The sequence below is a fragment of the Chelonoidis abingdonii genome, chromosome 7 (genome assembly GCF_003597395.2).
Source record: "Chelonoidis abingdonii isolate Lonesome George chromosome 7, CheloAbing_2.0, whole genome shotgun sequence".
NCBI lineage: Eukaryota > Metazoa > Chordata > Testudines > Testudinidae > Chelonoidis > Chelonoidis abingdonii.
The window spans coordinates 22,591,715-22,617,172 of record NC_133775.1 but is presented as its reverse complement, the minus strand read 5'-3'; the positions used below and the strand labels follow the sequence as shown (position 1 = coordinate 22,617,172).

At 40.3% G+C, this 25,458-nt stretch overlaps 1 protein-coding gene across 3 annotated transcripts in view; it reads left to right on the top strand.

Annotated features, from left to right (window-relative positions):
- Nucleotides 1-25,458, top strand: part of NEGR1 (neuronal growth regulator 1) — a 727,443-nt gene that overhangs the window by 485,630 nt on the left and 216,355 nt on the right. The window contains exon 7 of one of the 3 annotated variants that reach the window (XM_075067716.1): nt 21,276-21,348. The exons of the other annotated variants lie outside the window; for them this stretch is intronic. Within the exon in view, the coding sequence (XP_074923817.1) occupies nt 21,276-21,280 (5 nt within the window). The 3' untranslated portion in view covers nt 21,281-21,348. Of the gene's footprint in view, nt 1-21,275; nt 21,349-25,458 lie in introns of those variants that run through there. 3 annotated transcript variants of the gene reach the window in all.

Below are 25,458 nucleotides of genomic sequence, written 5' to 3'. Positions count from 1 at the left end.
TGGATGTACTTCTGAGTTCTTCTACAGAACCACAATCAGTGTATGAAGACAAATGATTTTATCAGGATTCTGTCACAAAGCCCTTCTGTAGTACAAAAGCAGCAAATATTGAGTGCAAAAGACTACACACCTCTGCTATTAGGTATTGGCAAATTGCCCAATGTCTCTGAGCAGTTGCTAATAGGATGCTTCTATATATGCATTTTTTAAAGGAACTTCTTTAAATACAGCAGTAGAAAGCCTGCATTTTCTTCATCTGCAGGTTCATATATCCTAGGTACAGAATCTCTTCAAGTGGTCTAGAGCAGCTGGTTTGGGAGGAGAGGAGAGTGATCAGGCCATAAGTGGTTGTCTGGGTTAAGGGAGTTACATAACTATGGAATAGTAATGCAAGCTGGGTGGAAGGAGTAGAGGGGAAACCTGCCTGAGGCAGTTGTTTTCTAAGTGGGGGGAAGGTATCCCAGATACTGTTGTGAGCAGAAGAAACTGGTCAGGATCATTTCTATTTACAGGAAGTGGGAAGCTGGGAAATAAATCAGAACAGATTTGCATGTGAATCTGACTTTTGGGGGGCTCCTCCAGACATTCCAGCTTCTGTGACTATTTTGAGCTTTGCCACGTCACGACTTGAAGAACATGATGTGTTCTGAACGTGTAAGATCTAGCTATTAAAAATCAATCAGCAATAAACTGAACTTTGCAGAAAAAAACACAGAGACCCAGTACTTCCAGTAAATTAATAATGAATGGCAGGTTGCTAATTATTCATAGCTAAATCCTTGGTATATTCCAGATAGGTTCTTTTCAAAATGTCTTTCTGTGTTTTCTTTATATGAGTATATGAACTGGATGATCCTTCCAAGGCACCACTTTACTGTGTGTGCTGATTGGATGGTCCCATCCTGCCATCTATGGGCCCTATTCATCAAATATTTTGCACCATTTAAGCAGATTTTCCACAGAGTTTGCAGCACTTAAAAAGAGGAAGAAAGCAGGTTTTTCTGTGAGTGAAGCGGATTTTATGATTCATTAAACTTATTTTCTCAAGGGAACAAGTATTGTTACGATATGTACCCAGGATAAAAGGTTCCATTTACAGAGGAACAAGGCAGGGAGTTGGTGGATAAAGGAATAGTCATTGTTTAAATATGCAGAGTCTTCTTCTAAATTAACACAGTTTTAAATAAAAACAGAAAGCATTTTCTTGAAAATAAATTTGTAAAACTGCCCTGTGGGTCTAACTTTAATCCTAGTCACTAACACAGGTTTTGCACAAATATTTACTCTGCTATTCCAGAAAAAAAACAAGAAGTCACAATATTTACTGCTAAAATATATATCTCATACAGTATAATGCTCTGTAGTTCACTGACTGAAAATGTGAGGTGAGATACTGATATGTGTGACAGAATATATACAGATGGTTGGTTGATTTTACAGATAAGAGACTCGTATTTTATGGTTAATATAGTCAGGTATATTTTTTTTCTGTTTTTAATTAGTAATGGGAAAAAGAGTAGGGAAAAGTTTGGGTATTTCAAATAGACGAATGTTCAGTGAGCCTGTAATGTGGGACATTAATTTTACTTTCTATACCAGTATAGTATACCACCCATTAATGTTTTGGTGTCACTTAAGAAAAAGCTACTTCCTGTGAGATCTCTTTCACCAAAAGAAAACCTCACAGCCTTAATGCCAGCAGCTGACTTCTCAACCATCCTCCTCCACAGAGGAGTGAGAGGATGAAGGGCGCATTGACACTCTACCTCTGTCCTCTTCTTCAGCAAACAATTCTGTGGCACCACTGGTAGTCCCACCATACAGATGACCTTAAAAGTTATCGAGAACTCTTGGAAAGGCTGGCTTAGATGTTGGACTTCAAATTTTATTTGCTCCAAGAAAAGTTTTTATTGTTTGTGCTGCATTGTTCAGATGAGGCAACCTAGCTTAATGGCTCCCTCAGAAAATAAGAGGATTTTTGAGTTAGAAGGGGTCTGTAATTAAACCCAGCCCCTATGTCAGCGGCATCCAGGAGAACTGTCCTGTAGGTATCAAGTCTTATAGAAGAGATTTGAGATACAATTCAGCTGCCTCAGAGAGTTCTTGGCAGTTTGGGTTGACAGCCAGAAAAAGAGTATAGAAGAAATTAGACCTTCAAGGGTAGAATCCATATGTATCATCTATGATGCAAATGAGAATAGCTAATTACCAAATGCACTAATAAGAAGTATTCCTTCATCAGAAATTGTTTGTCCCCTCTTCTGGGCCAGTTTCCTGAGGGAAAACTAAAAAGAAGCTATGGCTCATATTGCTGAAGGAGATCGGGTAGCAAAACATGACTTATGACTTATGATTCAAGTGCCACTGCAACCTGGTCCATCTCAACAGCCATCCCTGTGTGCCAGTCCTTGTGGCTACGCTCTTCTGGATTTGCAGGGAAGATTAGATTGCAAGAGAATACCTGTCCTTTGGAAATCCCATTCTGTTTAGAAGCAGAACAGAGAACTCTTTGTGTAACCCATGCCTGCTGAGTGTGGTGGTCTGTCCCGCTCTAGTGGCATCTAGACTAGAGCTTAATGAATCTGCTACAAGCTTGACTAAGAGCTATGTGGCTTTTAGCTCATGCAGTAGAGTCTCATGCATTTAGCTTTGGAACTCCCCGGTTCAGTCCCAAGCACTGATGACCGGGGTCTGTCAGCATTACATTTGCACACTCTAAAAGACCATAAAACTGCCCTCAAATGATTGGCCCTTTGTACAGCACAGGAAAAGGAGCCTCCTTCAACCTTTGAGTTCCAGTACCATGGGCTTTTATGCCATGCAGTAGCCAAAGACCCTGCTTTCTCTCCTGAGAAACTGCATTCCTGGCATAGACCACATTGGCTCAGAGATTCAGTGAGATACCAGCACTAACAGGTGATCTAAATTATGTGCTGTTACTGTGGCTACATTGATCCTTAATTCTCACCCTACATTCTCTCTAAAATGATTCTGATTTCCAGTTAAATCAATCTGTCAATTTTCCTGTTTTTCCCCCCTCAGGCCTACCCAGGGAGGTTAGGTTACAATAGGAAGGATTTGAGTTGCTATCTGAATAGCTATGCTATTCCACAGATCAGACAGATTATTTGTATAGTACAGGTCAATCCATTTCTATTCAAGGTATCAAAGTGGATCAGACTCTTGTTATGATATAGTAGGGATTCCATTATCATAAGGGCTCATTCCTCCAGCTCTAAGGCAACCTCTAAGTATATCTCAGAAATGTGTCTGTGACAGAGATATGCAAGACTCTGGATTTCTGTTCATATCTTCATGCAGCATTGCTCCTTGGGCTTAGCCTGTAGAGCAGACACTCACTTTGTGAGAATAATTCTGTAACATTTCTTTAAGAAACTCCTTAGATCCATCTCTTTAGGTCTGAGACTATTTGTCAGTCTCAGGCTCAAGGAAAAATGGATAGTTACAACAATAATTGTGATTTTCTTTGAGATGTTTTCCTGTACGGCCTCCTGCAACCTTTTCCCACTATTTGAGTTTTATCACAGATTCTTGAATTAGTGGGAGGAATTAAGTAGCCATTGGATCTGCTCTTCCCCACCCTCATTTTTAATGAGAGCAACAGGCAGATCATTCAGGTAATCATCTTGAACCATAGTTACTGTGCTAAGTAGCCATAATTGCATCTGTTTATTACTGTGCAAGGTATTTGTAGTAATCCCCATCCTATTATCATCTATGCATAGAAGGGGACTATGGCCAATACTTTAGCCAAATGCAAAAATGTAAATGGTACCTTTTTAAGAGCTTCACTGTAGAGGAGAAATTGTCTGTTGCTGTGTCCTATTAAACAGCTACCACGTAACTACTCAGATATTACTTCCTGTTAGTGGTGAATTAAATGATCCATTCATACTTGTTACTTGCTTCAAGTCTTTTGGCATAAGAGAGAAATCCTTGAAGTAATAGTAATAATGATTATAAAATGTAATTCATCATGAACAGCTGCAGGAAAAAGGTAAGTGGTTACACTGGGAAGAGGAGGTACTGGATAGCAGGATGCGTGTGCAATGTGACAGTATACTCTGTGCTAATTTAATTTCTGCAGCAAAACAGAACTACTGTGCTCTGTTGAAAAAGCATCCAACTGTGAACTTATGGTTACTGCGACGTGCTTATAATCTTATCTCAAACATTCCTACATGCCATTAAGCACCAGCCCATGCCCTTAATTTATGTTTGTTGATTAGATTGTGCCCCAATTCCCACAAAAAAATTCACACCCAAATAATATTTTTAGTAAATTGAGCTCCATGCCTTCAATGTAAAAAAAGAATATTATATATTTATATATATTTAAGTTTTAAATTAAGTCTTTGTGATCTCCACATGACATGTAGTAATATATGTATTGCTCAGTCACATTTACTATGCATGATTTGTGTACCACTGACCTCTACTGGAATGTCAAAGATGCATAGATGTGTATAGTGAGCATCATTAAACAGAAGATATTTATGGCACTATGCTACATCTTCTAAATAGAAAACACTAGGCCACGTTATTCTTTAATTTTTTATGCAGCATTGGGAAAATTTTACTCTCCAAAGTGAGTAATTTGATATGTGAGTAAAATACCTTTATTTGTACCATCATTGTCCATACTATATTATGGTAAGAATAGGGGGGCAGAATTTCTCTTTGGTCTAGTACATTTTCATGACATTTTGTAATTTACACAGTGCACATTGCATATTCACCTCCAGCCACTTGTAAAGACCTAATGCTACTACAAATAATGGAGATAAAACTCTGTTTTTAATCACAAAGTCCTACCTAATGCCATATATGCACTTTAGTTTTCAATTCATCATTAGTAACCTTGAATTTGTTATGACACATTATATATGAGATGATAGATCTGTAAATCTATAGCTAGATCTGACTTTGGCTATAGCTATCTATAAACACACAGTATGACACACCTGTGCTACAGGGATGTAATCATAATTGTTGTATTGCCATATAATTAATCTCTACAGCAGATAGCGTGGCATACATCAAATACATAATGATCCACTTAACACATCCCCTACCTGTATGCTGTCCATGGAATGACTGACTGCAAATTGGATTTTGGGTATAGTCTGAGAGAAATTCCTTAATTTGAACATGTATTTGAGCTGCACAAAAACATATACAGACTGAACATTTAGCATCTTATGCATTATTCATCCACGTAGATTAGACAGTACCCACCAGGGTGTAAATGGCAGGAACAAGTTAGCTTCACTTCATGATGTGTACGCATGCTGGTGCTCTCCATAATGCCATTGTTAATGGCCTAAAAGCTGCTGCTGCTGCCACCACCCCGTCACCTCTGGCTAACACTCCACATGCATAAGCAATGAGTAAAGGGACACACTCTTGAAGATCACATTATGTCTTTCAACCTCTGAATAATGCTTTGTTAGTCTAGTTGTGCGGAGATTTGAGTTTGATCCATGATAGCTTTTTGCTCTCTCTTTTTCTGCCCAGGATAATAATTTGATACTATAATATTTTATTGATATAATAAAAGCTGCATTAAGTCACCTGCTAACTATGTTTGCCTGTCTAATCTGGCAGTGAAATCTGAGTCCCTATTAGGATTTCTCGCTATTAAGTTCATTGTGTATGTGGCCAACTGCTGTACCATCCAGGAACATAGCAATCCCATGGGTAGCTACTATTAATAGGTTTCAATAATTTAAAATGTTGTTTGAAATCATACACACTGTGTCACAGGCTGCATAGAAATTCAGTGAGAATTTTTATCAGCTGTTTTATCATTAAACTCTAAGTTATTTTCTTTATTGACTGATAAATTGTATTTTAATGTGTTTGGCTTTGTGGCAGGTTCCCGCTAAGTTTTAGCTGAATATCACCACTAGCCTGAACTTTTTGTCATCTCTGCAAAGAAATGTGCTTTACAGGGAAATCTTCTTTACGTTCAGAGTTTCAGTTCTGTTGGCCAATAACTTACAAGGAGACATTTGAGCTTCTTGTTTTACTATTTCATTTCACAAAGCACTAACCCTAAAAACAAATCAGACTGAAATCTGACTGTTCTTCTGTTTTATGTCAGGTCTCAGTTGGAAGGTCTGCGAAATTTGTTTTCAAATTTCTGCAGGCATTAGGAGCTCGATGCAAAGCCCAGTGAGGTCAGTGGAAAGACTCCTATTGATTTCAGTACGCTTTGGGTCAGGCCCAAAAAGCTGCAAGGTACATAGGCTCCTGCAGAGACAAAGCACTGAATTGCAAACCAGCATGATGTAGCTAAATCTTTCATTTGAAATGTCCTCCTACTGCTGCTGCCTTGTTCTTTCCAAAGAAAATCCCCTGGGGTACACATACCCCATCTAGAGATCTTCCTACCCAGTCTTGTGCTGGTTCCTGTGAGAAGTAAGGCCCGGGATCTTCTCTTCTCCTTTGTGAAGTAGGTGGTGGAGAGTCTAGTAATGGGGTGGGGAATGTCTTTCAAAGTATGTGATGTATGCAAACACATTTTGTGAACTCCCTACATGTTTTTAAATAATTAGTGACACTTCTGTTTTTGATTGCCAACTGCTTGTAGCACAGCACTTCGCTCACCCCTTGATATTGTAAGCTGGATGCAGATCCAATTCAGTTGAATGCAGGATGTCATGAAACCCTGAACAGTTGAGCAAGGCACTTTATCTTCGAGGCTAATAATAATAATACTGTGTCTTTTGTTTACATAGAGCCTTTCATTTCAAAAGAACACAAAGTTCTTTATAAACTTAACTGAATGCTTTAAAAATTCTACACATGAATCCCTTCTGACGCCAGTGAAATTCAGTCACTTGTGGGATGGAATGTCCCAACTGATTAAGGGCCCCTTCAGAGCCCATTGAAGTGAATGGGAATCTCCTCATTTACTTCACTGCGCTTTGGATCATGCTCTGAGAGAGTACAACACTGCACAAAAAGTAAGGCCCCATCCTGCACTTATTCCTGCTTGCATTCATGTTGATTACAATGTAGACGATGCATGAGAGTAAGCATTGCTTAAGAGAATAAGGGTTAGTGCTTTCAGGTTCTGAGGTAGTTAGTAAAGATGGTTGCAGTTCATTGTTTTATTATATCCTCCTAAAGTGTGCTAGGCACATCACAAACAAATAAAAAAGATATGATCCTTACTGTGCCCAAAGAGCTTAGAGTTGACGTATTAGCCCAGGCACAACAGGTGAGAGCAACAAAAAAAGGGAGCGGGGAGAAGAAGCAAAGGTACAAAACTAAGGACATGAGGTTACTTAACTGTGTAGATTATGATTGAAATTTTCAAAGCTGCCAAGAGATTTGGATACCCTGGGAGTCTGGGCTTTGAGGCAATACATCTGGCAGGCTGCCCCAGAGTCAGGAAGCCCAGGCTTCTGAAGAGCAACGAGCTTGGGAGCCAAGGTTTCCAGACTCCCTGTAAGCCTGCCAGGCGGGCTGGCTTGGAGCTGAGGATGCTAGAAGCCCTGGGAAGCTGGGCTCCCACTGCTCCCAGGCTCTGCAGTCCCTGCTTCTCATCAGTCAGCCAAGCAGACTGCCAAGGAGTTGGGAGCTTGCAATCCCAGTCCCCAGCAGCCTGCCAGGTGAGCTTTCCGGAAGGTGGGGAAGCTGGTTTCTGTTAGCATTTCATCAGAACTGACACATTTTCATGGAATATTTTAATTTTCCATGAATCTGCATTTTCTGGTGGAAAAACGTTACATAGGAAAATTTCTGGCCAGCTCTAGTGTGCATACTAATGTTATAGAGAAGTTAATTGGGTTTCCTATTTAAATTTTCTCATGATGCAGTAACAATCAATAAAATTGTATGGCAACAAATGTTAAACTGATACAAGGAATTTTTTCCTTAAAAAAACCCCATATAATATGTGGAATACATTGTCACAAGATATTACTGCCTAGTAAGATCAAAAGAGATGGAGGGATTTATATCCATAATGGGACATCCACAGTTTCATCAAATAGGATAAAACAAATAGTTATCTCTTCTGCTTGCATAAATAATGTAGATCTATAGAGATCTGGCTCAGAACTTTCAGAAGGTATCTGAACCCTCATTGCTCAGGTAATCAGTCAGCCACTGATTAATGACAGTTCAGAAGTAATTCCCTCTATCCCTAGTTTATTCTGTAACTGGGATTTCTTGCACTTTATTCTGGGGCATATAACACTGGCAGTGTCAGAGACAGGGTAAGATGGGCCACTGGTCTAATCAATATGGTTATTCCTATATTTCTTCCTTTAGGTCAGAAGGAATTTTAAGATCCCAGGAATGTACCTGTTTGGAAATATTGTATTTAGATTTCATCAAAGCTGTAAGATCCTGGGGCATTTACCTTTTCTTATGTCTTTTCTTAAATTGCATATTTATAACCAGATCTGACAGCTCATTCTCAGCCTGTATACTGAATGAATCCCAGTGAAATGATGTAATATAGGGACATCTAGGGAATTTGCTTATTGCTAAGTGCCGTCATGCCAACTATTCTTCTATTGAAAAAATGGAACTGTAGGTGAAGCTTATCAATATGTACTTGACTAGATGTACATGATGACCAAATTTTCCTCACTTTACTCACTAAAAAATCCCATTGAAGCAACTAGTAAGCCAAACAGGATGTGGCCCGTATTCAGAGATATCATGCTTCCCAAAGAAAATATGCTGTTTTCTCTTGCTATTTAGAAAACAGCAACTTCTCTCCAAACCATAATTTCCTGAAAGGCACTTGTTTGTTTCTACCTTGTGAGCAATCTTCTAGTATAATGAGTTAAAATATGAAAACTAATTCAGAAGAAATGGTGGTGGGTGGCATACTACCCAAATAAAAGTATCATTCATCTTGCTGGAACTTGCTGTGCAATTCATACACATTTCAGCAACAAATTGGAAATCACAGAAAATTTGGGAGGGGGAATCTTCTGTACTTTAATGCAACAATACCAAAAATAGATTCACAGATTTAAAACTGTAACAGAGCTTTTTTTCAGACTCCCTCATGTATAAACGTTCATTAAGCTCTGCATTGGATCATCTAGGAAACAGGATGCTGAGGGTTTTAACCAAGCCTTTAAAGGAGGAGATTCAAGCAGATTTTTTCTTAAATCTACCTACAGTGTTATCATGTCAAACCAACAAACTTAAGACCCACAGGAATCTCACAAGCTTTTGAAAGTATTCTGTAATAAACTAAGGATTTATAAAAGCTTCAGGGTTTAAAAAAAACAGAGCATCTGAAAAATGCTAGCAATTGATGTCTAGGTATTTGAGACAGTTAGAGGTAAAGGCATATAATTTATTTTTCAGAAATGTACTTCCTTCCCAAATTTATTATTACAAGTAATCAACACTAACGTCCATCTTTAGTTTAAAATACTTTACCGTGAAAGCTTTATAACAGTGAGATGACATTTCCTATCCACTGAAGAGCTCTCGTTGGCATAGTCTTACTAAATGTATTACTCTGCATTTTCAAGTTTTTAATCTTTGTAATATTTTAATTTCATAAACTTTATTCTAAGATAAAAGGCAAAGCTGGGAACTTGATGATTGGTTATATTAATGTCTGTAATTAAAATACTTTCTCAGGACAAAATGTTTTAAGCATTTCATTTTCAAAATTGTCATGGAGAGGGAAAGAGGAGGTCGCAAATCTTCTTGTCTTTACAGTAAGCTAAAACATAATGCAATATAGTAAATAATCATGCATTATTTTGAACTCTTTGGGCTGTAACATTTAAATCTTTAACAGCTCTTTGAGAATATAAGGACTGAAAATTCCAAGGCAACGCAGTTCAATAAGAAAATAACAAAATGGTAATCCTGAGTTTGGGATTAGGAATCTTATAATATTTGACCTGTTCACCTTTCATGGCTTTTAAAACTACAGCTGATGGAAGTGCTGCACACTCCTACATCACCGGCAGCTGCTGCATTTATATTCTGAGGCAATACTTGCTAAATCAGTTCATTTGGAATTTTATTTCATTATTTATTTTTGCAGTAAAGGATTGTTACCTTTCTTTTCCTAAAAGTGAGTTGAAAATTAGACTTGGTAAACTCAAAAAGATCTACAGGATCAACAACATATTTCAAAATATAATTTTTCAAAGTTTTAAAATTCAGATACCTCAAAACCTTGCTTTCTGTCAATCCAAGCTTTAAAATTAGGATTAAAACAGAGGAGGAAAATTAAATCTCCCTCACATTTCCAGTCATCATCCTGCATACATTGTTTGGTAATGATGATGTGCCATTAGTCAGTCAGAAGGCTAGTGACTCTAACTTGTAAGAACACAGGCAGTTTGCAAATAAAAATACATCTTCTGGTCATTGAGCATTCACCACTAACAACTAGATACTAAAAGTGCTGCTGCTTTATGTAAATATTTAAAAATTAGTGTAGAACCTGAATAAGCTGACATGATGAAATGTGAACTGAAGATGCAACTCTTGGTGCATGACCATTCATTTGAGTGAGAAATTTATTTTAAATTCTTTAGGTCCTTAGAGAAATTATCAACTTCTACATACAGTTATGGACTTTTATACAAACCCAAAAACCCCTGAAAATTGTAATAATGCAAGTAAAATTACCTTTCGTTGCTTCTACCAAATAGAAAGTGCTTTTTTTCCTTTTTTACCCTATTTTCAAACCTGAACATAACAAAAACTAATCCAGAAAATCAGATGACCTATTCATGAGTCTTGAAAACAGCTTAAAACCAGTGGAGATAGTCCACACAGGCACCAAAAATCTGTCTAAATGTTTTTACAGTCCCCCAAAATCTTTTCCTGTCTATTCAGAGATCATGCAATATAATATAAAACAAAACAGATTGTCTGTATCAACCTGAGGACCAGATCCTGGCCCCTAACACAGCTGATCTGTGCCACTCTAGTGTTGCAAAGTCAGCTTAAACCTGCCGTAAGCAGCCAGCTGGATAGTCTGCCAGTGTCGGAGCCAGTCTGGGGCCATTTAATCTTAGTGTCATTTAAAACAGCCCTGAGGCTGCTCTTAATTATGCTTTGGGCTAGATCAATTTCTGGCAGCCCAGAAAACTGGTGGTGGAGATGTGATACAGCGTAATATCTGAACCTAAAAATGTGTAGCAGACCTGCTGAGCCTGTGAGAATTCCCTGCATGACAGACATGGCTTCGATCCCAGTCCACAGATAGAAGGATCCTCCTCCGTAAATCCTATTTGCATAGAGTATCTCTGAAGTCAGTGGGACTCTGCCTGGGTATACAGTGAATCTGCACATTTTCTGTTACAGAATCAAAGCATTACTATTTTTTCATTATTAGATTTAGACAAAAAAGAAAAGGATGTGGCCAGGCAAAGTTCTAGTGTTCTAAGTCTGCAACCTGTAGACTCCTTGGAAGCACAGATTGAAATTTCGGGAGAGTATACTCATCCCTTCATTCTTCTGAGCTACATAAATGGAGTAAAGTTCATTTGGATTTATATTGATAATTAATTATATGAGTTTTGCCATTGACAGTACCCTTGAAAATGTCCCTTTTGAGAGTGCCTACTTTAAGGTATCATTTTCTTTTTTAACAGTCCTGCCACTAGGTTCACATATTTCTTTTAACAAAATAAAATCTTTTTTAAAATCTCAAATTAGCATGGTGCTCCATCTTGGAATTCCTGCTTGGTGGGGTTTTATGGTTGCTGCAAAAACCAGACACTTACTCCACAGGAATGTCTTATTCTTTAAATAATGGCACTGAAGGAAACCCCTTAAATAATATATATGTGCTCTTAGCATTCTGCCTTGAAGCTTTGTCTTCTTATGTTCAACACTGGAGAATTATACATAAGGACCAAATCCTGCAGCCCTCACATAAAATCAGGGAACACGATCTAGCTCTGTATGTGCTATAACTAGTGCTTCATTTGTGCTTTTCCCTCTTGCAAGCTTTTACCAAGCAAGCCCCGTGTTCATTTGACACTCAGAATTGCTTTCAGAGAGATTATGTTTTTGCTTTGAATGTAACCTTAAGTTTCAGCAGCTCCCTTATTTTCTTCACTGGGAGCAATTAGAATTTCCCAGCATCACGGTGGTGCAGTTTTCTGCCTTTGTTTAAGCATATGATGCAGAGGAAGCCTAACAGGCTCTTTCAGTAAGTGTGATTAAGAGTAAGAGATGAAAGGCCCTAAGGTCACAGGAGCTTAGAGGAACTGAGTGATAGTTCAAAACTCTAATGAACAACTTGCTGCCGAGCTAAATAAAACCCATATTTACCCAAGGGGTTACTGGTGGTTCCGTTTTATTATCCTGTTTACAGAGTGGGGATTGGGGTCAGTAACATAGTTTTTGCTTTATGTTGATAAAAAGATCATTAAAGATGTTCTTGTCGTACCTTAGAAATTGTTTCTATGTACTTTAATTTCCTGGGATTTTTTAATTATTAGTTTGGTTTTATGCTGACCATTCTACACATAAACAATAAGAGTTCTACATTTGGTCTTCAGTAGGCTAAGGGCTATATATTCTTGTGTACATACAAGCGTAGTCAGTTTGTCTCACACCAGAGAATAAAATGAAAGCAAGACTGAGCTACCTTAGGGCAGGGGTTCTCAACCTGATGATCATGACCACTCTACCCTTCCCATGCTCTCAATGAGAAGGGGGTTCCAGGGTCCCAGTATTATCCCAGGATGGAAAAGGTGGAGAACCTCTGGCTTAGGCTGATCTTATATTGTAAGTGATAATTCATTTATTTTACACAAAATAGCACACACAGTTTACATATGTTTATATACTCACCACATTTATTTGCACTTATAACTTATGATTCTATAGTGTATAATATAGTACTTGAACCTCTGTCCAATGTCTGCCCTTAAGAAGAAGAGGATGAAGCCTAAAGTGCTCTCTCTCTGTCCCTCAGTTGTACTGGTCCCTATTTTGGGTATAATGGCTAGTGGTTTATAGACAGATCTTAATTTTGAGGAGAGGGACAAGTGGCTAATATCTTTTTGCAGTTTATCACTCTGACCACTAGAAAATTCCCTTGGAATCACAATTCATATTCTTTAAATGGGATAACGGATTCTTTTTTGTGGTTGGGATGGGGCCACACACAAGAGAAATGCATTTTATGATTTAGTTGATCCTGTGGACTTATCAGTAAGGGGAGAATTCAAACCAGTACTCTATAGAAATATACTTCTTTCCTGGCTCTAAACATTCCATAGTTCCCTAGCCAATGAATGTATTTCCTTCCTCTGTATGCAAGTGTTTGCTGTTTGCATTACCACTTATTATATGGAATAGTCAGACACTTCTCTGATTAGTCTTATACAACTAATTATTCTCTCTTGCCTATCTATAGCTCATGCTCAATTTCAACAATCCATATTCACATAATTGTTAATCCATTGCCCTCTCCTATCTTCATATGTTAAAAGAATGAGGAATACTTGGATGGTGTTTTCTAGATCACCAATGGATTGTAGTTTGCTCAGGAAGTCAGTGGTGTCTCAAAGATAGCTGGGAGTGCTGGATATATGCCATCATGTGCCAGCAATGCCCCTCTGCCATGTGCATTGGCCAAACGGGACAGTCTCTACGCAAAAGAATAAATGGACACAAATCAGACACCAAGAATTCTAACATTCAAAAACCAGTCATAGAACACTTCAACCTCGATGAACCTAAAAGTCGCAATTCTTTAACAAAAAAACTTCAAAAACAGAGTCCAACAAGAAACTGCGGAATTGGAACTAATTTGCAAACTGGACACCATTAAATTTGGCTTGAATAAAGACTGGGAGTGGATGGGTCATTACACAAACTAAAAACTATTTCCCCATGCTAATTTCCCCCCCTCTACTGTTACTCACACCTTCTTGTCAACTGTTTGAATGGGTCATCCTGATTATCACTACAAAAGTTTTTTTTCTCCAACTGATAATAGCCCACCTTAACTGATTTGTCTCATTAGAGTTGGCATGGCAACTCCCATCTTTTCATGTTCTCTGTGTATATATATTTATCTTCCTACTATATTTTCCACTCCATGCATCTGATGAAGTGGGTTTTAGCCCATGAAAGCTTATGATCAAATAAATTTGTTAGTCTAAGGTGCCAGAAGTACTCCTCGTTCTTTTTGCTGATACAGACTAACGCAGCTACCACTCTAAAATTCTGTTCATATGTTAAGTGACTCTAGACTTAAAAGGTCTTTGGAGCAGGGGCAGTAGGTGTTTCACTGCAAGGATATATTGTAATAGGCAACAATGTCTTCACTGAATTTTTGTTTTTCCCACACTAGTGAGCAAAAATAATCTCTCCCTAGTGCTTCAGAGTGCTATGAAGGAGAAATAACTTCATTGCCAGCCCACATCCTGTGACCCTGGACAGGATCAGCAGCACATGCAAACTGGAGTATACACTTCTTTCTGTGACCAGCAATGGCTTTCCTCTCATTACCCTGCTCTGTAAGTGAAAGGTGGTTCCAGTGCCAGACACGTGTCCAGAATTGCTCTGCTGCCTATCTCCTTTCTTTTAGCATTTTATTATTGACAGGAACCACAAGCTTTCCATAGTTTGGGCTGAACCTAGAATTGCTATTTCTAAGCCTAATTTTCATCCTTCCATCTTCTGTAACTTTATACAAACCAAACTGTCCATAATTTCATGTGTGTGATGTTATGCAGATATAGATTTTTTTTCTGGGAAGTTTGAGGCTAATTATATAATATAAATTTACAACCATAATTCCAGCTTAATGACGTTTTTATCAGGAATTTTATATGGTTTATGAATTACACCATGAAGCCAGCATATTTCAATATGCAATTTATACAAATTTGTAACGATTCATTTGATAGACATTGACTGTAGATTTCAATTCATCATGGATCAGTAATATTGTAATTACACAGTAATGATTAAAGAACTTATTCACAAATTGCTATATCAGTAGGGGCTAGTATTGGAGTAAGGTAGGCAACTAACGTACAGCAACTAAATCTTTAAGTCAATTGTTACACAGATAACGTGGCTTTTTGAACATATCCATGGAGACAATAATACAGTGTACTGGCTATGGATTAGCTAAAACATCATGAAAAATGTAGTGTAATTTTGATATAGTTGTGAAATGAGATATTACTTATGACCATACACACTTCTATTGATCAAATGACTTTTAAAGCTATCAATAACATTATTAAATCCTGAATTAATAAGGACACAAAGAAGTTTAGGGGTAGGATTTTCAATGGCAAAAAAAAGTAGTTATAACTAAACCCCTATTTATCTCCATACTGTTATTGGTAACTTTAAAAACCATCTGATCAATAGAGGTATGTGTACACGATGAAATTAGTTCAATTTTATAGAATTCGATTTTTAGAAATCGATTTTATACAGTCGATTGCATATGTCCACACTAAGCGCATTAAATTGGCAGAGTGTGTCCTCACTACCCTGGCTAGCATTGACTTATGGAGTGGTGCACTGTGGGTAGCTATCCCACAGTTCCCGCAGTCTCCACCACGCATTGGAATTCTGGGTTAAGCTCCCAATGCCTGATGGGACAAAAACATTGTCACGGGTGGTTTTGGGTACATGTCCTCAGTTGCCCCTCCCTCCATGAAAGCAACAGCAGACAATCATTTCACACCAAACACCAGGATGATTAGAAGAGCACAGCAAGGCACGCTGAGCATCAGAGAGGCTTTGAAAACCAGTTTCATGACTGGCCAGGCTTCAGTGTGACAGTTATGTGTGTTTCTCCTTGATGCAAACCTGCCCCCCTTGTTGATTATAATTCCCTATAAGCCAACCACCCTCCCTGCTTCGAAATAAAGTAACTATTGTTTTGAAACCAGGCATTCTTTCTTTATTAATTAAAAAAAACATGAGATAATAGACAATGTAGGCTGGGTGAGGGAGGAGGGAAGGACAAGGCCATGTTTCTTATTGTAGCCACACTAAAAATCAAACTGTTTGAATGACAGCCTTCTGTTGCTTAGGCCATCCTCTGCAGTGGAGTGTCTGGGTGCCCAGAGCCTCCCCCCCCACCCCGGCATTCTTGGGCATCTGGGTGAGGAGGCTATGGAATATGGGGAGGAGGATAGGCGGTTTTACAGTGGGTGCAGTGGGGGTCTGTGCTCTTGTTGGCTTTCCTGCACCTCCAACAGATGCTTCATTATGTCCGTTTGCTCCCCCAACAGATGCTTCATCAGGTCCGTTTTCTCCCTCATTAGCCTTAGCATCGCGTCGTGCCTCCGCTCTTCGCACTCACTTAATTCTTTCCTGGCTTCTGCCACTGAATGTCTCCATGCATTAAGCTGTGCCCTATCAGTGTGGGAGGACTGCATGAGCTCAGAAAACATGTCATCACGAGTGTTTTTTTTTCGCCTTTTAATCTGCGATAACCTCAGGGACGGAGATGATAGGGGGAACTCCTTGGTTACCTGTGCTGCTGAGTTCGCCACACTGACCAAACAGGAAATGAAATTCAAAAGTTCCTGGGGATTTTCCTGTGTACCTGGCTAGTGCATCAGAGTTCAAAGTGCTGTCCAGAGCAGTCACAATGGAGCACTTTGGGATAGCTCCCAGAGGCCAATACTGTCGATTTGTGTCTGCACTACCTGAAATTCGACCCAGCAAAGTCAATTTTAGTGCTTCTCCCTTCACCGGAGAGGAGTACAGAAGTCGATTTTAAGAGCCCTTTAGGTCGACGGAACGGGGTTGGCTGTGTGAACGCATTCATTTTTAAATTGACCTAAAATGGCTAAATTCGATCTTACACCATAGTGTGGACCAGGCCTAGAAGTGTGTATGCTTACAAGTAATGTCTCATTTCACACTATATCAAAATTGATGTGCAATGGGAATTGGGCACCTAGGTGACCTGTGTATCTTTGAAAATTTCCACATTAATCCTTAAGTATATATATTTGTAGCAGAGTGGATCTCTGCTCCGGCCCTGAAGGGGTTAAAAACAGCCCAGGAAAGGGACTGGGGCTGGAGCAAGCAGCCTTTTGAGGTAGGCTGATTGGGGGAAATGGCAGCAGCTGGGTCCATGCCCCAAACTGAGCCACAGGCCCTTATAAAAGGGCAGAGAAGCCAGGAGCCCAGAGAGTCTCTCTCTGCATTCAGAGAGAGAAGGGCCTGGCTGCTGGAAGCTCAGATCAGGTACCTAGGGTAAAGCAGTGCTGGGGAAAGGCAGAGGAGCTGGGGAGCTCCTGCCTGGAAAGCCCCAGGCTGTGGCCTAGAATTAGGCCAGGAGGTACTGGGGTTGTAGGGTGCAACCCAGGGGTAGGCCAAGGCAGCAGATCCAAACCCCTTTGCTGATGATGAGTGGCTGATACTGCAGTCTGCCCCAGGGCGTGGGGCTAGACAATGACTGGCAGTAGCCTACACTGAAGCAAAAGGGGGATAGAGGGTGGGGGGGTTCCCAGGGAGGGGAAACCCCTAAGGAAAAGGGGTTACTGCTGTGGGGGCAGGACCCCATGTAAAAAGGGCACCGGGGTCCAGGGAGGGACACAGGGCCAGTAGCAGAAGCCAGAAGGCGGATCACCAGCCTGCAGAGGGCGCTCCAGCTGCAAGTTAGAGCTGATTCCCAGGAGTGACCAGCAGGAGGCGCCGCAGGGGTGAGTGTCTGCCAGGTTACAATATTATATACAAACAAAGGAAATGATGCAGACAGTTTAGGTGTGGGTAGCAATTGCCATATATCTCAACTATGTATAAATCAGCAAAGTGTTTTAATAAAAACACAATCTTTCCTTTAAAGGACAAGTAACAATTAAAAATGCATATTATTAGACTAGCATGTATAACAGTGTTTGACAAATATTTGTCATTCTTTTATCATTTGTGCCATTTCATTTAGTATCTTATTGTTAAAACAATCCTCTTTCTAGTCATTTCTCTACATTCAAGTATCTACCTTTCACAGTAATTCCTATAAAAAGGCACTATTTGATGCAATGTTAAGTGCTAGGTAGAGTTATTCGATTGAATGGAAACAAAGAAAGTAATGCCAGTAACATAATGAAATGTGTTGTATTCAGGTCCAAATATGAATACATCCAGTTGATGATGAAGTTGAGTCAGAACCTCTGTGAAGTCCACTCGCGACTTCACTATTGCTATTGTTTTCCCTTGGAAGGTACTCTGCTACTATGCTGATGAGTAGCAGTATAAATCCCTTAAAAGGGTAGATAGGTAATCTCAGTTTTAAGAAGAATATAAACTGAAATGATTAATTTTCCTCCATGAAAAATTGCCTCCCCACATAGACAATAAGCTACACAAATCCAAACTGTCAGAGGATTTCTAAGGTTTGCAGATTTTGAGTCCAATCAGCTTACATAAATTGTCACATTACAATTCTGTATCTTCAGCCTTATGAAAGGAGAGGATAGGATGGTCTTGTAAATCAAGCACTGGATTTAAGTCAGACGTGGATTCTATTCCTGACTCTGCTAGTGACTTCCTATGTGGCCTTTGCATAGCAGTGTATATCGATATACAGTATATGAATTCACAGGCATTATCGAAGAAGGCACTGAAAGATTCAGCCTCACTTCTCTTTCTTCATGTGCAAAATGGTGGCAATAATAGATAAGAAGCAAAGAAAAGCTTAAAATATAGGAAATAAACACATTACAGATTAATAGCTTCTAAATAAGAGAAGCCAGTTAAAGATTCCTTTGGACTTCTGATATTGACTCACCTTTTGCCCACTTCAGGCATATGTATCCGTTACATGTAAACCAAAGAACAGCACATGCTAAATTCACTGAGATTTGTTTGAGCATTGCAATTCTTTCTTCTATGTGTATAGCACACATGATTCCCCATCGTAAGTTCTGAAACTAACAGAATTCTCTACCCAAGCTATTAGTTAAGCTGCAACCTCCAGTATTGTGATGCTGCTTTGCATGTTTTTAATGACAAATCTAAATTACATTAGAAACCTCTCTGATGAAAGTTGGATGTGTCCCTTTCAGACTTTTCCCTTTTGTTTTGTTGTTTGTCCACTCTTGTTTGAGTTAGCAAAAGGATTGTGGGTACCTATTATATATCCACCCTCTTCTAAGGATAATGTACTACTCTTCTCCCAGATAATCCTTTGGAATAGATTTTAAACTGTCCTTTTTCACTAAGCCTAATTTCTGCTAGTTTAATTTAGTAAAAATTTTAAGAACTTTCTCAAAAATGCTCTCCGAATTCCTATATGTTGGCAAGAGAGCCTAAGCACAGTTCATTGAAAAAAATATGGGTAAAATCTAATCACTTTAATTGGCTGCAGGCAATAACATTAAGATATAAAGCATTCAACACCTGCAGAAAAGCTGTTGTTTTCTGGATATATAATGGGTGAATGACATTTCTGATGACACAGAGAGAGCGCTACTGGGCATATTGCACTAAGGTCTTCAGTATTGGGGTGAGCGGTTTCATATCAGACTGTCTTTTCCTGATATTTGATGAGAGATGCATATCCTTAACTAGCAAACCAGAAAAAAAGGAAGGGAATATCTTTTGGGTGTAAAGATAGAAACAGACCAGTCAATCAGAAAGGGGAGGATATTTTAAAAGACTCTTCCAAGGTAATTCTATCTAGGGCATGGATGGGCAAACATTTTGGCCCAAGATCCACATCTGGATGGGGAAATTGCATGCAGGGCCATGAATGTAGGTCTGTGGGAGGGAGTGCGGGGTGTGGGAGGAGTGCGACAGGGGGCTCAGGCCAGGGTGTTGAGGTGCAGGAGGAGTGTGGGTTATATACAAAGGCAGGAGGTTGGGGTGCAGAAGGGGGTGTAGAGTGTAGTGTGGGGCTGAGGGCAGGGGGTTGAGGTGGAAGAAGGGTGCGGCAGGGGGTTGAGGTGCAGGGTGCAGGAGGGGTTTGGTGTGCGGGGCCCAGTGCTGCTTAACTGGGTGCCTGCGGGTACCTCCCCTGAACCTCCCATTGGCCGTGGTTCCCCATTTCCAGCCAGTGGGAGCTGCAGGGGCGGTACCTGGAGGAAAGGGCAGCACATGGTGCCCTCTGGCCCCCCACACCAACCCCGGGGCCGCAAGGACGTGGTGCCAGCCGCTTCCAGCAGCAGCACAGGGCCCACGGTCCCAGGGAGGTGGCAATTCCATGGGCCGTAGTTTCCCCACCCCGATATAGGGTTCCCAGGTGTCTGGTTTTCTATTGGAATGCCCTGTCAAAAAGGGACTCTGGAGGCTTTGGTCAGCAGTGCTGACCAGGCTGTTAAAAGTCCAGTTGGCAGTGCAGTGGAGCTAAGGCAGGCTCCCTGCCTTCTCTAGTCCCACAGGGCTACCAAAAGCAAATGGCATGTCCGGCTCCTAGGCATAGGGGTGGCCAGGGAGGCTCCATGCACTGCCCCTGCCCTGAGTGCCAGCTCCGCAGCTCCTATTGACCGGGAACTGTGGCCAATGGGACCTGCAGAGGAGGTGCCTGTGGGCAGGAACAGCGCACAGAGCTTTGAGAAGGGCCAGGGTGGGGGCTCAGGAAAGGCCGGGGTATTGGTATGCAAGGGTGTTCAGTTTTCTGCAATCAGAAATTGGCAACCCTAGTTGTATCATTGCATTATAACATAGTCCAATTTTATGCAGGATTAACACAGGACTGAGAAATACAGACCATGATAGCAGATACTGTAGGAGACAAAACTGCTAACTCAAGTGCAGAATTTTGTAGAAGGCAAAAAGATTATCTGCATGATCCCTCTGGCTCCTGATTCCTTATTAGGTTGCAGATCTGCATAGTCAGTAAAAGGGGGGACATTAACAGGCTTTTTGTCAGATGTGTGGTATTTACAGAAACTGGAAAATATGTCATTGAATAAAGTTCAGTCTGAATAGAACGTTGGTTGATAGCATTGTCTGTTGAAGGCATGCCATTATATAGCAGGAAAGAGGTGGCACAGTAGTATACATTTCAGTTCCGTCGCATCCCTAATGTATAGTTTACTTTGTAAAACATAGCTCTCACTTCCAGCAATAAAGTATCAGTTGTGTACATTCAAAGAATGACCTCTGAGGACAATGATATATAATTAGTGTAAGCAGAAGTGGTTCTAATCATATGTTTTTTTAACAGCAAAAAAATGCTAACAGTTTTCTGCTTCTACATTATTCATGAACTTCCTGTTTATACATATTAATGAAAGCAGAAATTAAAAAGAGCACTATGAATATTTTGACACTTTTTCTTCTTTTTGTTGTAGGCTGAACAGCTGTAAAAATTGCACCTAAACCAGCTGTTTCCCCTGGAAAGATCTAAAATTAGAAATAAAGGTGTATATGCAAATATTGTTCATCTTTGATAGTAAAATATTTTTATTTTGTAAAACTGAATAAAATGGTTTTATTTTGGTGGAGTTTTGTGTGGGAGGAGGGAGGTAGTTAATTAGATGTTTGCCTAAATATGGTAACTAAATAGGCTTTCCCTGTTTGCTTTTCCTTGGTTTCATTACATCAAACATCTAAAGTACCTTGGGAGAGGTCTGATTTTTTAAAAGTGATGATGAGCACCGGCACCCAGCATTCCTATTGGTGTTAGTGGGAGTTGATACTTAGCACCTCTGAAAATCAGACCATGTGCATTGTGTGGTTTCCTTTAATTATTTTAGACTGAGGTAGTTGTGCAACCCTGTTCTGTAGGAAATATTTCCACAGTTTGGCTTCATAATAGCAAAAGGCCAGGAACAGGTTAAGCAAGTATTTATGGATTACATTCAAAACAGGGCATAGAAAGCCCCCTTTTATCTCTTACATGGAATACAACCACTCATTTCCCCCTTTTTTTTTATTTTAATTATAAAGTACACAGGATGAGCTTTAAAGCAATGTCTTTACTACAATCTCCATTACTGATTGCTACACAGTGATGGATTTCTCTTAGAAGTTAGAATACCCTGTATTTCAGAGGTAATGTGCGTATCATGCTGTAGAGGTTATTGTGGTAAGTGCCAGCTTCTACAGACTTGATAGGTAAACCATAGCATAAAAATTGACAGAAATAGCCAGGCTTCTCAGGGGCAAGTTAGATTAATGCTCCAGCCTTTCAGGAAATTTTCCCTTTTGTGTTAACTGATTGAGATTAAAATCCCTATTTATTCCCCCCTCTTCTCTTTGGCTGACAGTCCACTTTATGTCTGGCACATTTTTTCATGGAAGACTGAGTTGTTTCAGGCATGCAAAGATAATATTACAAAGATAATATTCAGGGGGGAAAAGATAAAAACAACATAGGAAACTTTAATGAATATGAGCTTTCATTTGAAAATTGGTTGTGCTTTTTATTACCTTTCATTTTTGAGAATGCTAGGCAGTGTTTTGTAACTTCAGACCCATAATCTATCTCTCTTTTTTTTGATTTACATATCAAATGTGTTTTCTTTTTGTATTTTGACATAGTGCAAAAAGAATAAATACTTTTATAAGGTTTCTTATCATTTGGACTTGAAGTTTTTCCTATGTATTGGCATTTATTGGCCAGATTTTCCAATGTATTTAAATACCTAAAGATGCAGTGGGATTTTTCAGAAGCTCCTGCGTGTTTTTGAAAATCCCTCTAGCTGGCTATCTGCATCTCTAAGCATCTAAATACACTTGAAAATCTGGCCCTATGTGGCTTTGCATAAAACAGTGGTTCCCAAACTTGTTCTGGCGCTTGTGCAGGGAAAGCCCCTGGCAGGCCGAGCCGGTTTGCCCGAACCTGCGGATGCAGCAGGTACACAATCACGGCTCCCAGTGGCCACAGTTCGCTGCTCCAGGCCAATGGAGCTGCAGAAAGCAGCACGGGCTGAGGGACGTACTGCCTGCCGCTTCCAGCAGCTCCCATTGGCCTGGAGCAGCGAACTGAGGCCACTGGGAGCCGTGATCGGCTGAACCTGCGGACGCGGCAGGTAAACAAACCACAAGCTGCACAAGCACCAGAACGAGTTTGGGAACCACTGCACTAAACCCTTTCAAACTATGATTGGGATGGACTGTGGATGGATTGTGGCGAGTCCTCTTTCCTGCCAAGAGTGACAGCCTATCTATAGACCACAGCACAGTCACCGTCTCCAGCTTTGCAGGGGAAGATGAATAAGTTGCAGGCCATTTAAATAATAGTGTAGTTTATTATCTTCTTGCATCCAGCGTGTCTCAACTTCAGTGCAGTTTTTTTTAAGACTGCCACAAATTTAGATCATTTTCCCCTCTTCTTGTTTTCTTTTGTTAATTGAAATCTCTTGGTGATTACTCGTGGCTTCAGAAGACAATGTGTATGTAGTACTTGCACAATCTGTGTGCAACAGGCCAAAAGTTTTACCTGCCTCCATGCTCAGGAGAAAAACTTGGTACAGTTTGGAGCTTTGTGATAGTATTTTTGACTTCCAAATGTGCTCTATGTTCTGTACTATCAAAATTCCTCAGTAGTTGCCATTATGAATTTTATGTAAATCATTATTTTCAGTGGTGCTCAAAAGCACTAACTTATACAACAATTCCTGTTGTTTCTCATGATCTCTCAAGTTATGCCCAAATGGAGTTTTCCTACAGTCACTGGTACTTTCTTAGTAAGCTCCTCTCTTTGCCTGCTTACAGCTGCCACACTTATTATTTATTATCTTTGGATTACACAGAAGTGTGTTTGGCACACTTCTTTGCCTTCCTCTTCTTTCTGTCCTCTAGAGCAGTGGCTCCCAAACTTGTTCCGCCACTTGTGCAGGGAAAACTCCCGGCGGGCCGGGCCAATTTATGTACCAGCTGCGTCCGCAGGTTCGGCCAATCGCGGCTTCCAGTGGCCACAGTTTGCTGCTCCAGGCCAATGGGAGCCGCTGGAAGCGGCGGCCAGTACGTCGCTCAGCCCAGGCCGCTTCCAGCAGCTCCCATTGAATATCCTGTGGTGCTTGTCTCAGTGGATTGCCAAGACGTGTCCCTTGTCACCACTGTTAACTTTTGAACATGAATAATAGGTACAGACAGACCCAAAGAAATTTGTTTATGATTTTGTGCTATACAGAACAGAGTAAGAAAAAAGAGAGTCTGCTACCCTCCCGTAATTAAGGTGGATTATTAAAATCGTTTGCTTATCCAGTGCAAAGCCATGTGCTACTAGAACATACAGTTGTCTTTGTTATGTTTATTTTGTTGTTCGATTATTTGTATTATAGTAGCATCTAGGGACCCCAACAGGGACCAGAGCCCCATTGTAATAGGCACTGTACACACATGAATTGTACATAATGAGCCCCATAATGGTCAAATTCTCTGTAGCTATTTAAGTGGAGTTTTGCATATGTGAGAGAAGCGAGCAAGCTTTCTCTAATTCGGCATCTCTAGTAATAGTGATGATGTTTTAATGATAATACTTGGCATATATATATGACCTTTTGTCCTAGCATTTTAAGGTTCTTTCACATTACCTGAGTATATCTAAGGAAAGTATAATTATCTCCATTTTGCAGATGAGGAAACGAGACACAGAAGAGATTTGACTTGTACAAGATCATACAGTATGTTGGTGGCACATCTGGGATGCTGATCTAACAGTCCTGATTCACAATCCTTTGCATTAGTCTTTACTTTGCGTACTTTCTCTTCTGCTGGTTCCTCTAACATGATGGATAAGCCCTTTGAGCTCTGAGCATGGTGAGCATGTAAAATGCCTGTGGTGCAGAGGATAAGTCAGTCTCTGTGAGAGGGGAAGTGACCTCTTGGAAACAGACCCATGTTGCTGATTCTGGGTTTAGGAGCTGGAATTGTAGTTTGATGAGCAAAGTAGGCTCTTGATTGTTCCACTGTGTAACTTTCTGAGAATCAGAGAGCAGGACAAACTGGAAAATATAGTTTACCCATATTATTCCTAGCCTCTGGCAAGGCATTATAGGACATAAGGAGAATTGATAAACAAGATGGAGTGAGATCTGGAGAAGCCTGGCAATGGTGATGGTCTTTCCCGAAAGGTGTGGGCAAGTAAACCTACTCTGTTTTTTTCAGTCTGTGGTGTGGTGGAGTTTACAAAACCCTGCCTAAGGCCGAGGCAGGGGAAAGGCTGGAGCAGTGCTGGGCCAGGAAAACTCCACTGCTGAGCATGCTCCTGGGGGAGAGAGCAGTATAAAAAGAGCTCCAGCAACCTAGGCAGGGCAGAGAAGAGAAACCATTTCCAGGAAGAGAACATTCCTGAGACAGAAGGAGATCTTACTGAGGAGGTCTGGCTGTTTTTTTCTTTCCCTCCTCCTTTGAAACATCACCCCAGAGATAGGGAGAACCACATGTGGGGGCACCAGAGGGTTGTATGCATCAACCCTGAGACTTTGGGGGTTTGGAGCAAAGGACTATGTAACAGCAGTCACACCACAAGCTGAGACTTTGGGTAGGATAGAAAGTGTCACAGGGGAAGATGAACAGGAAGTGAGC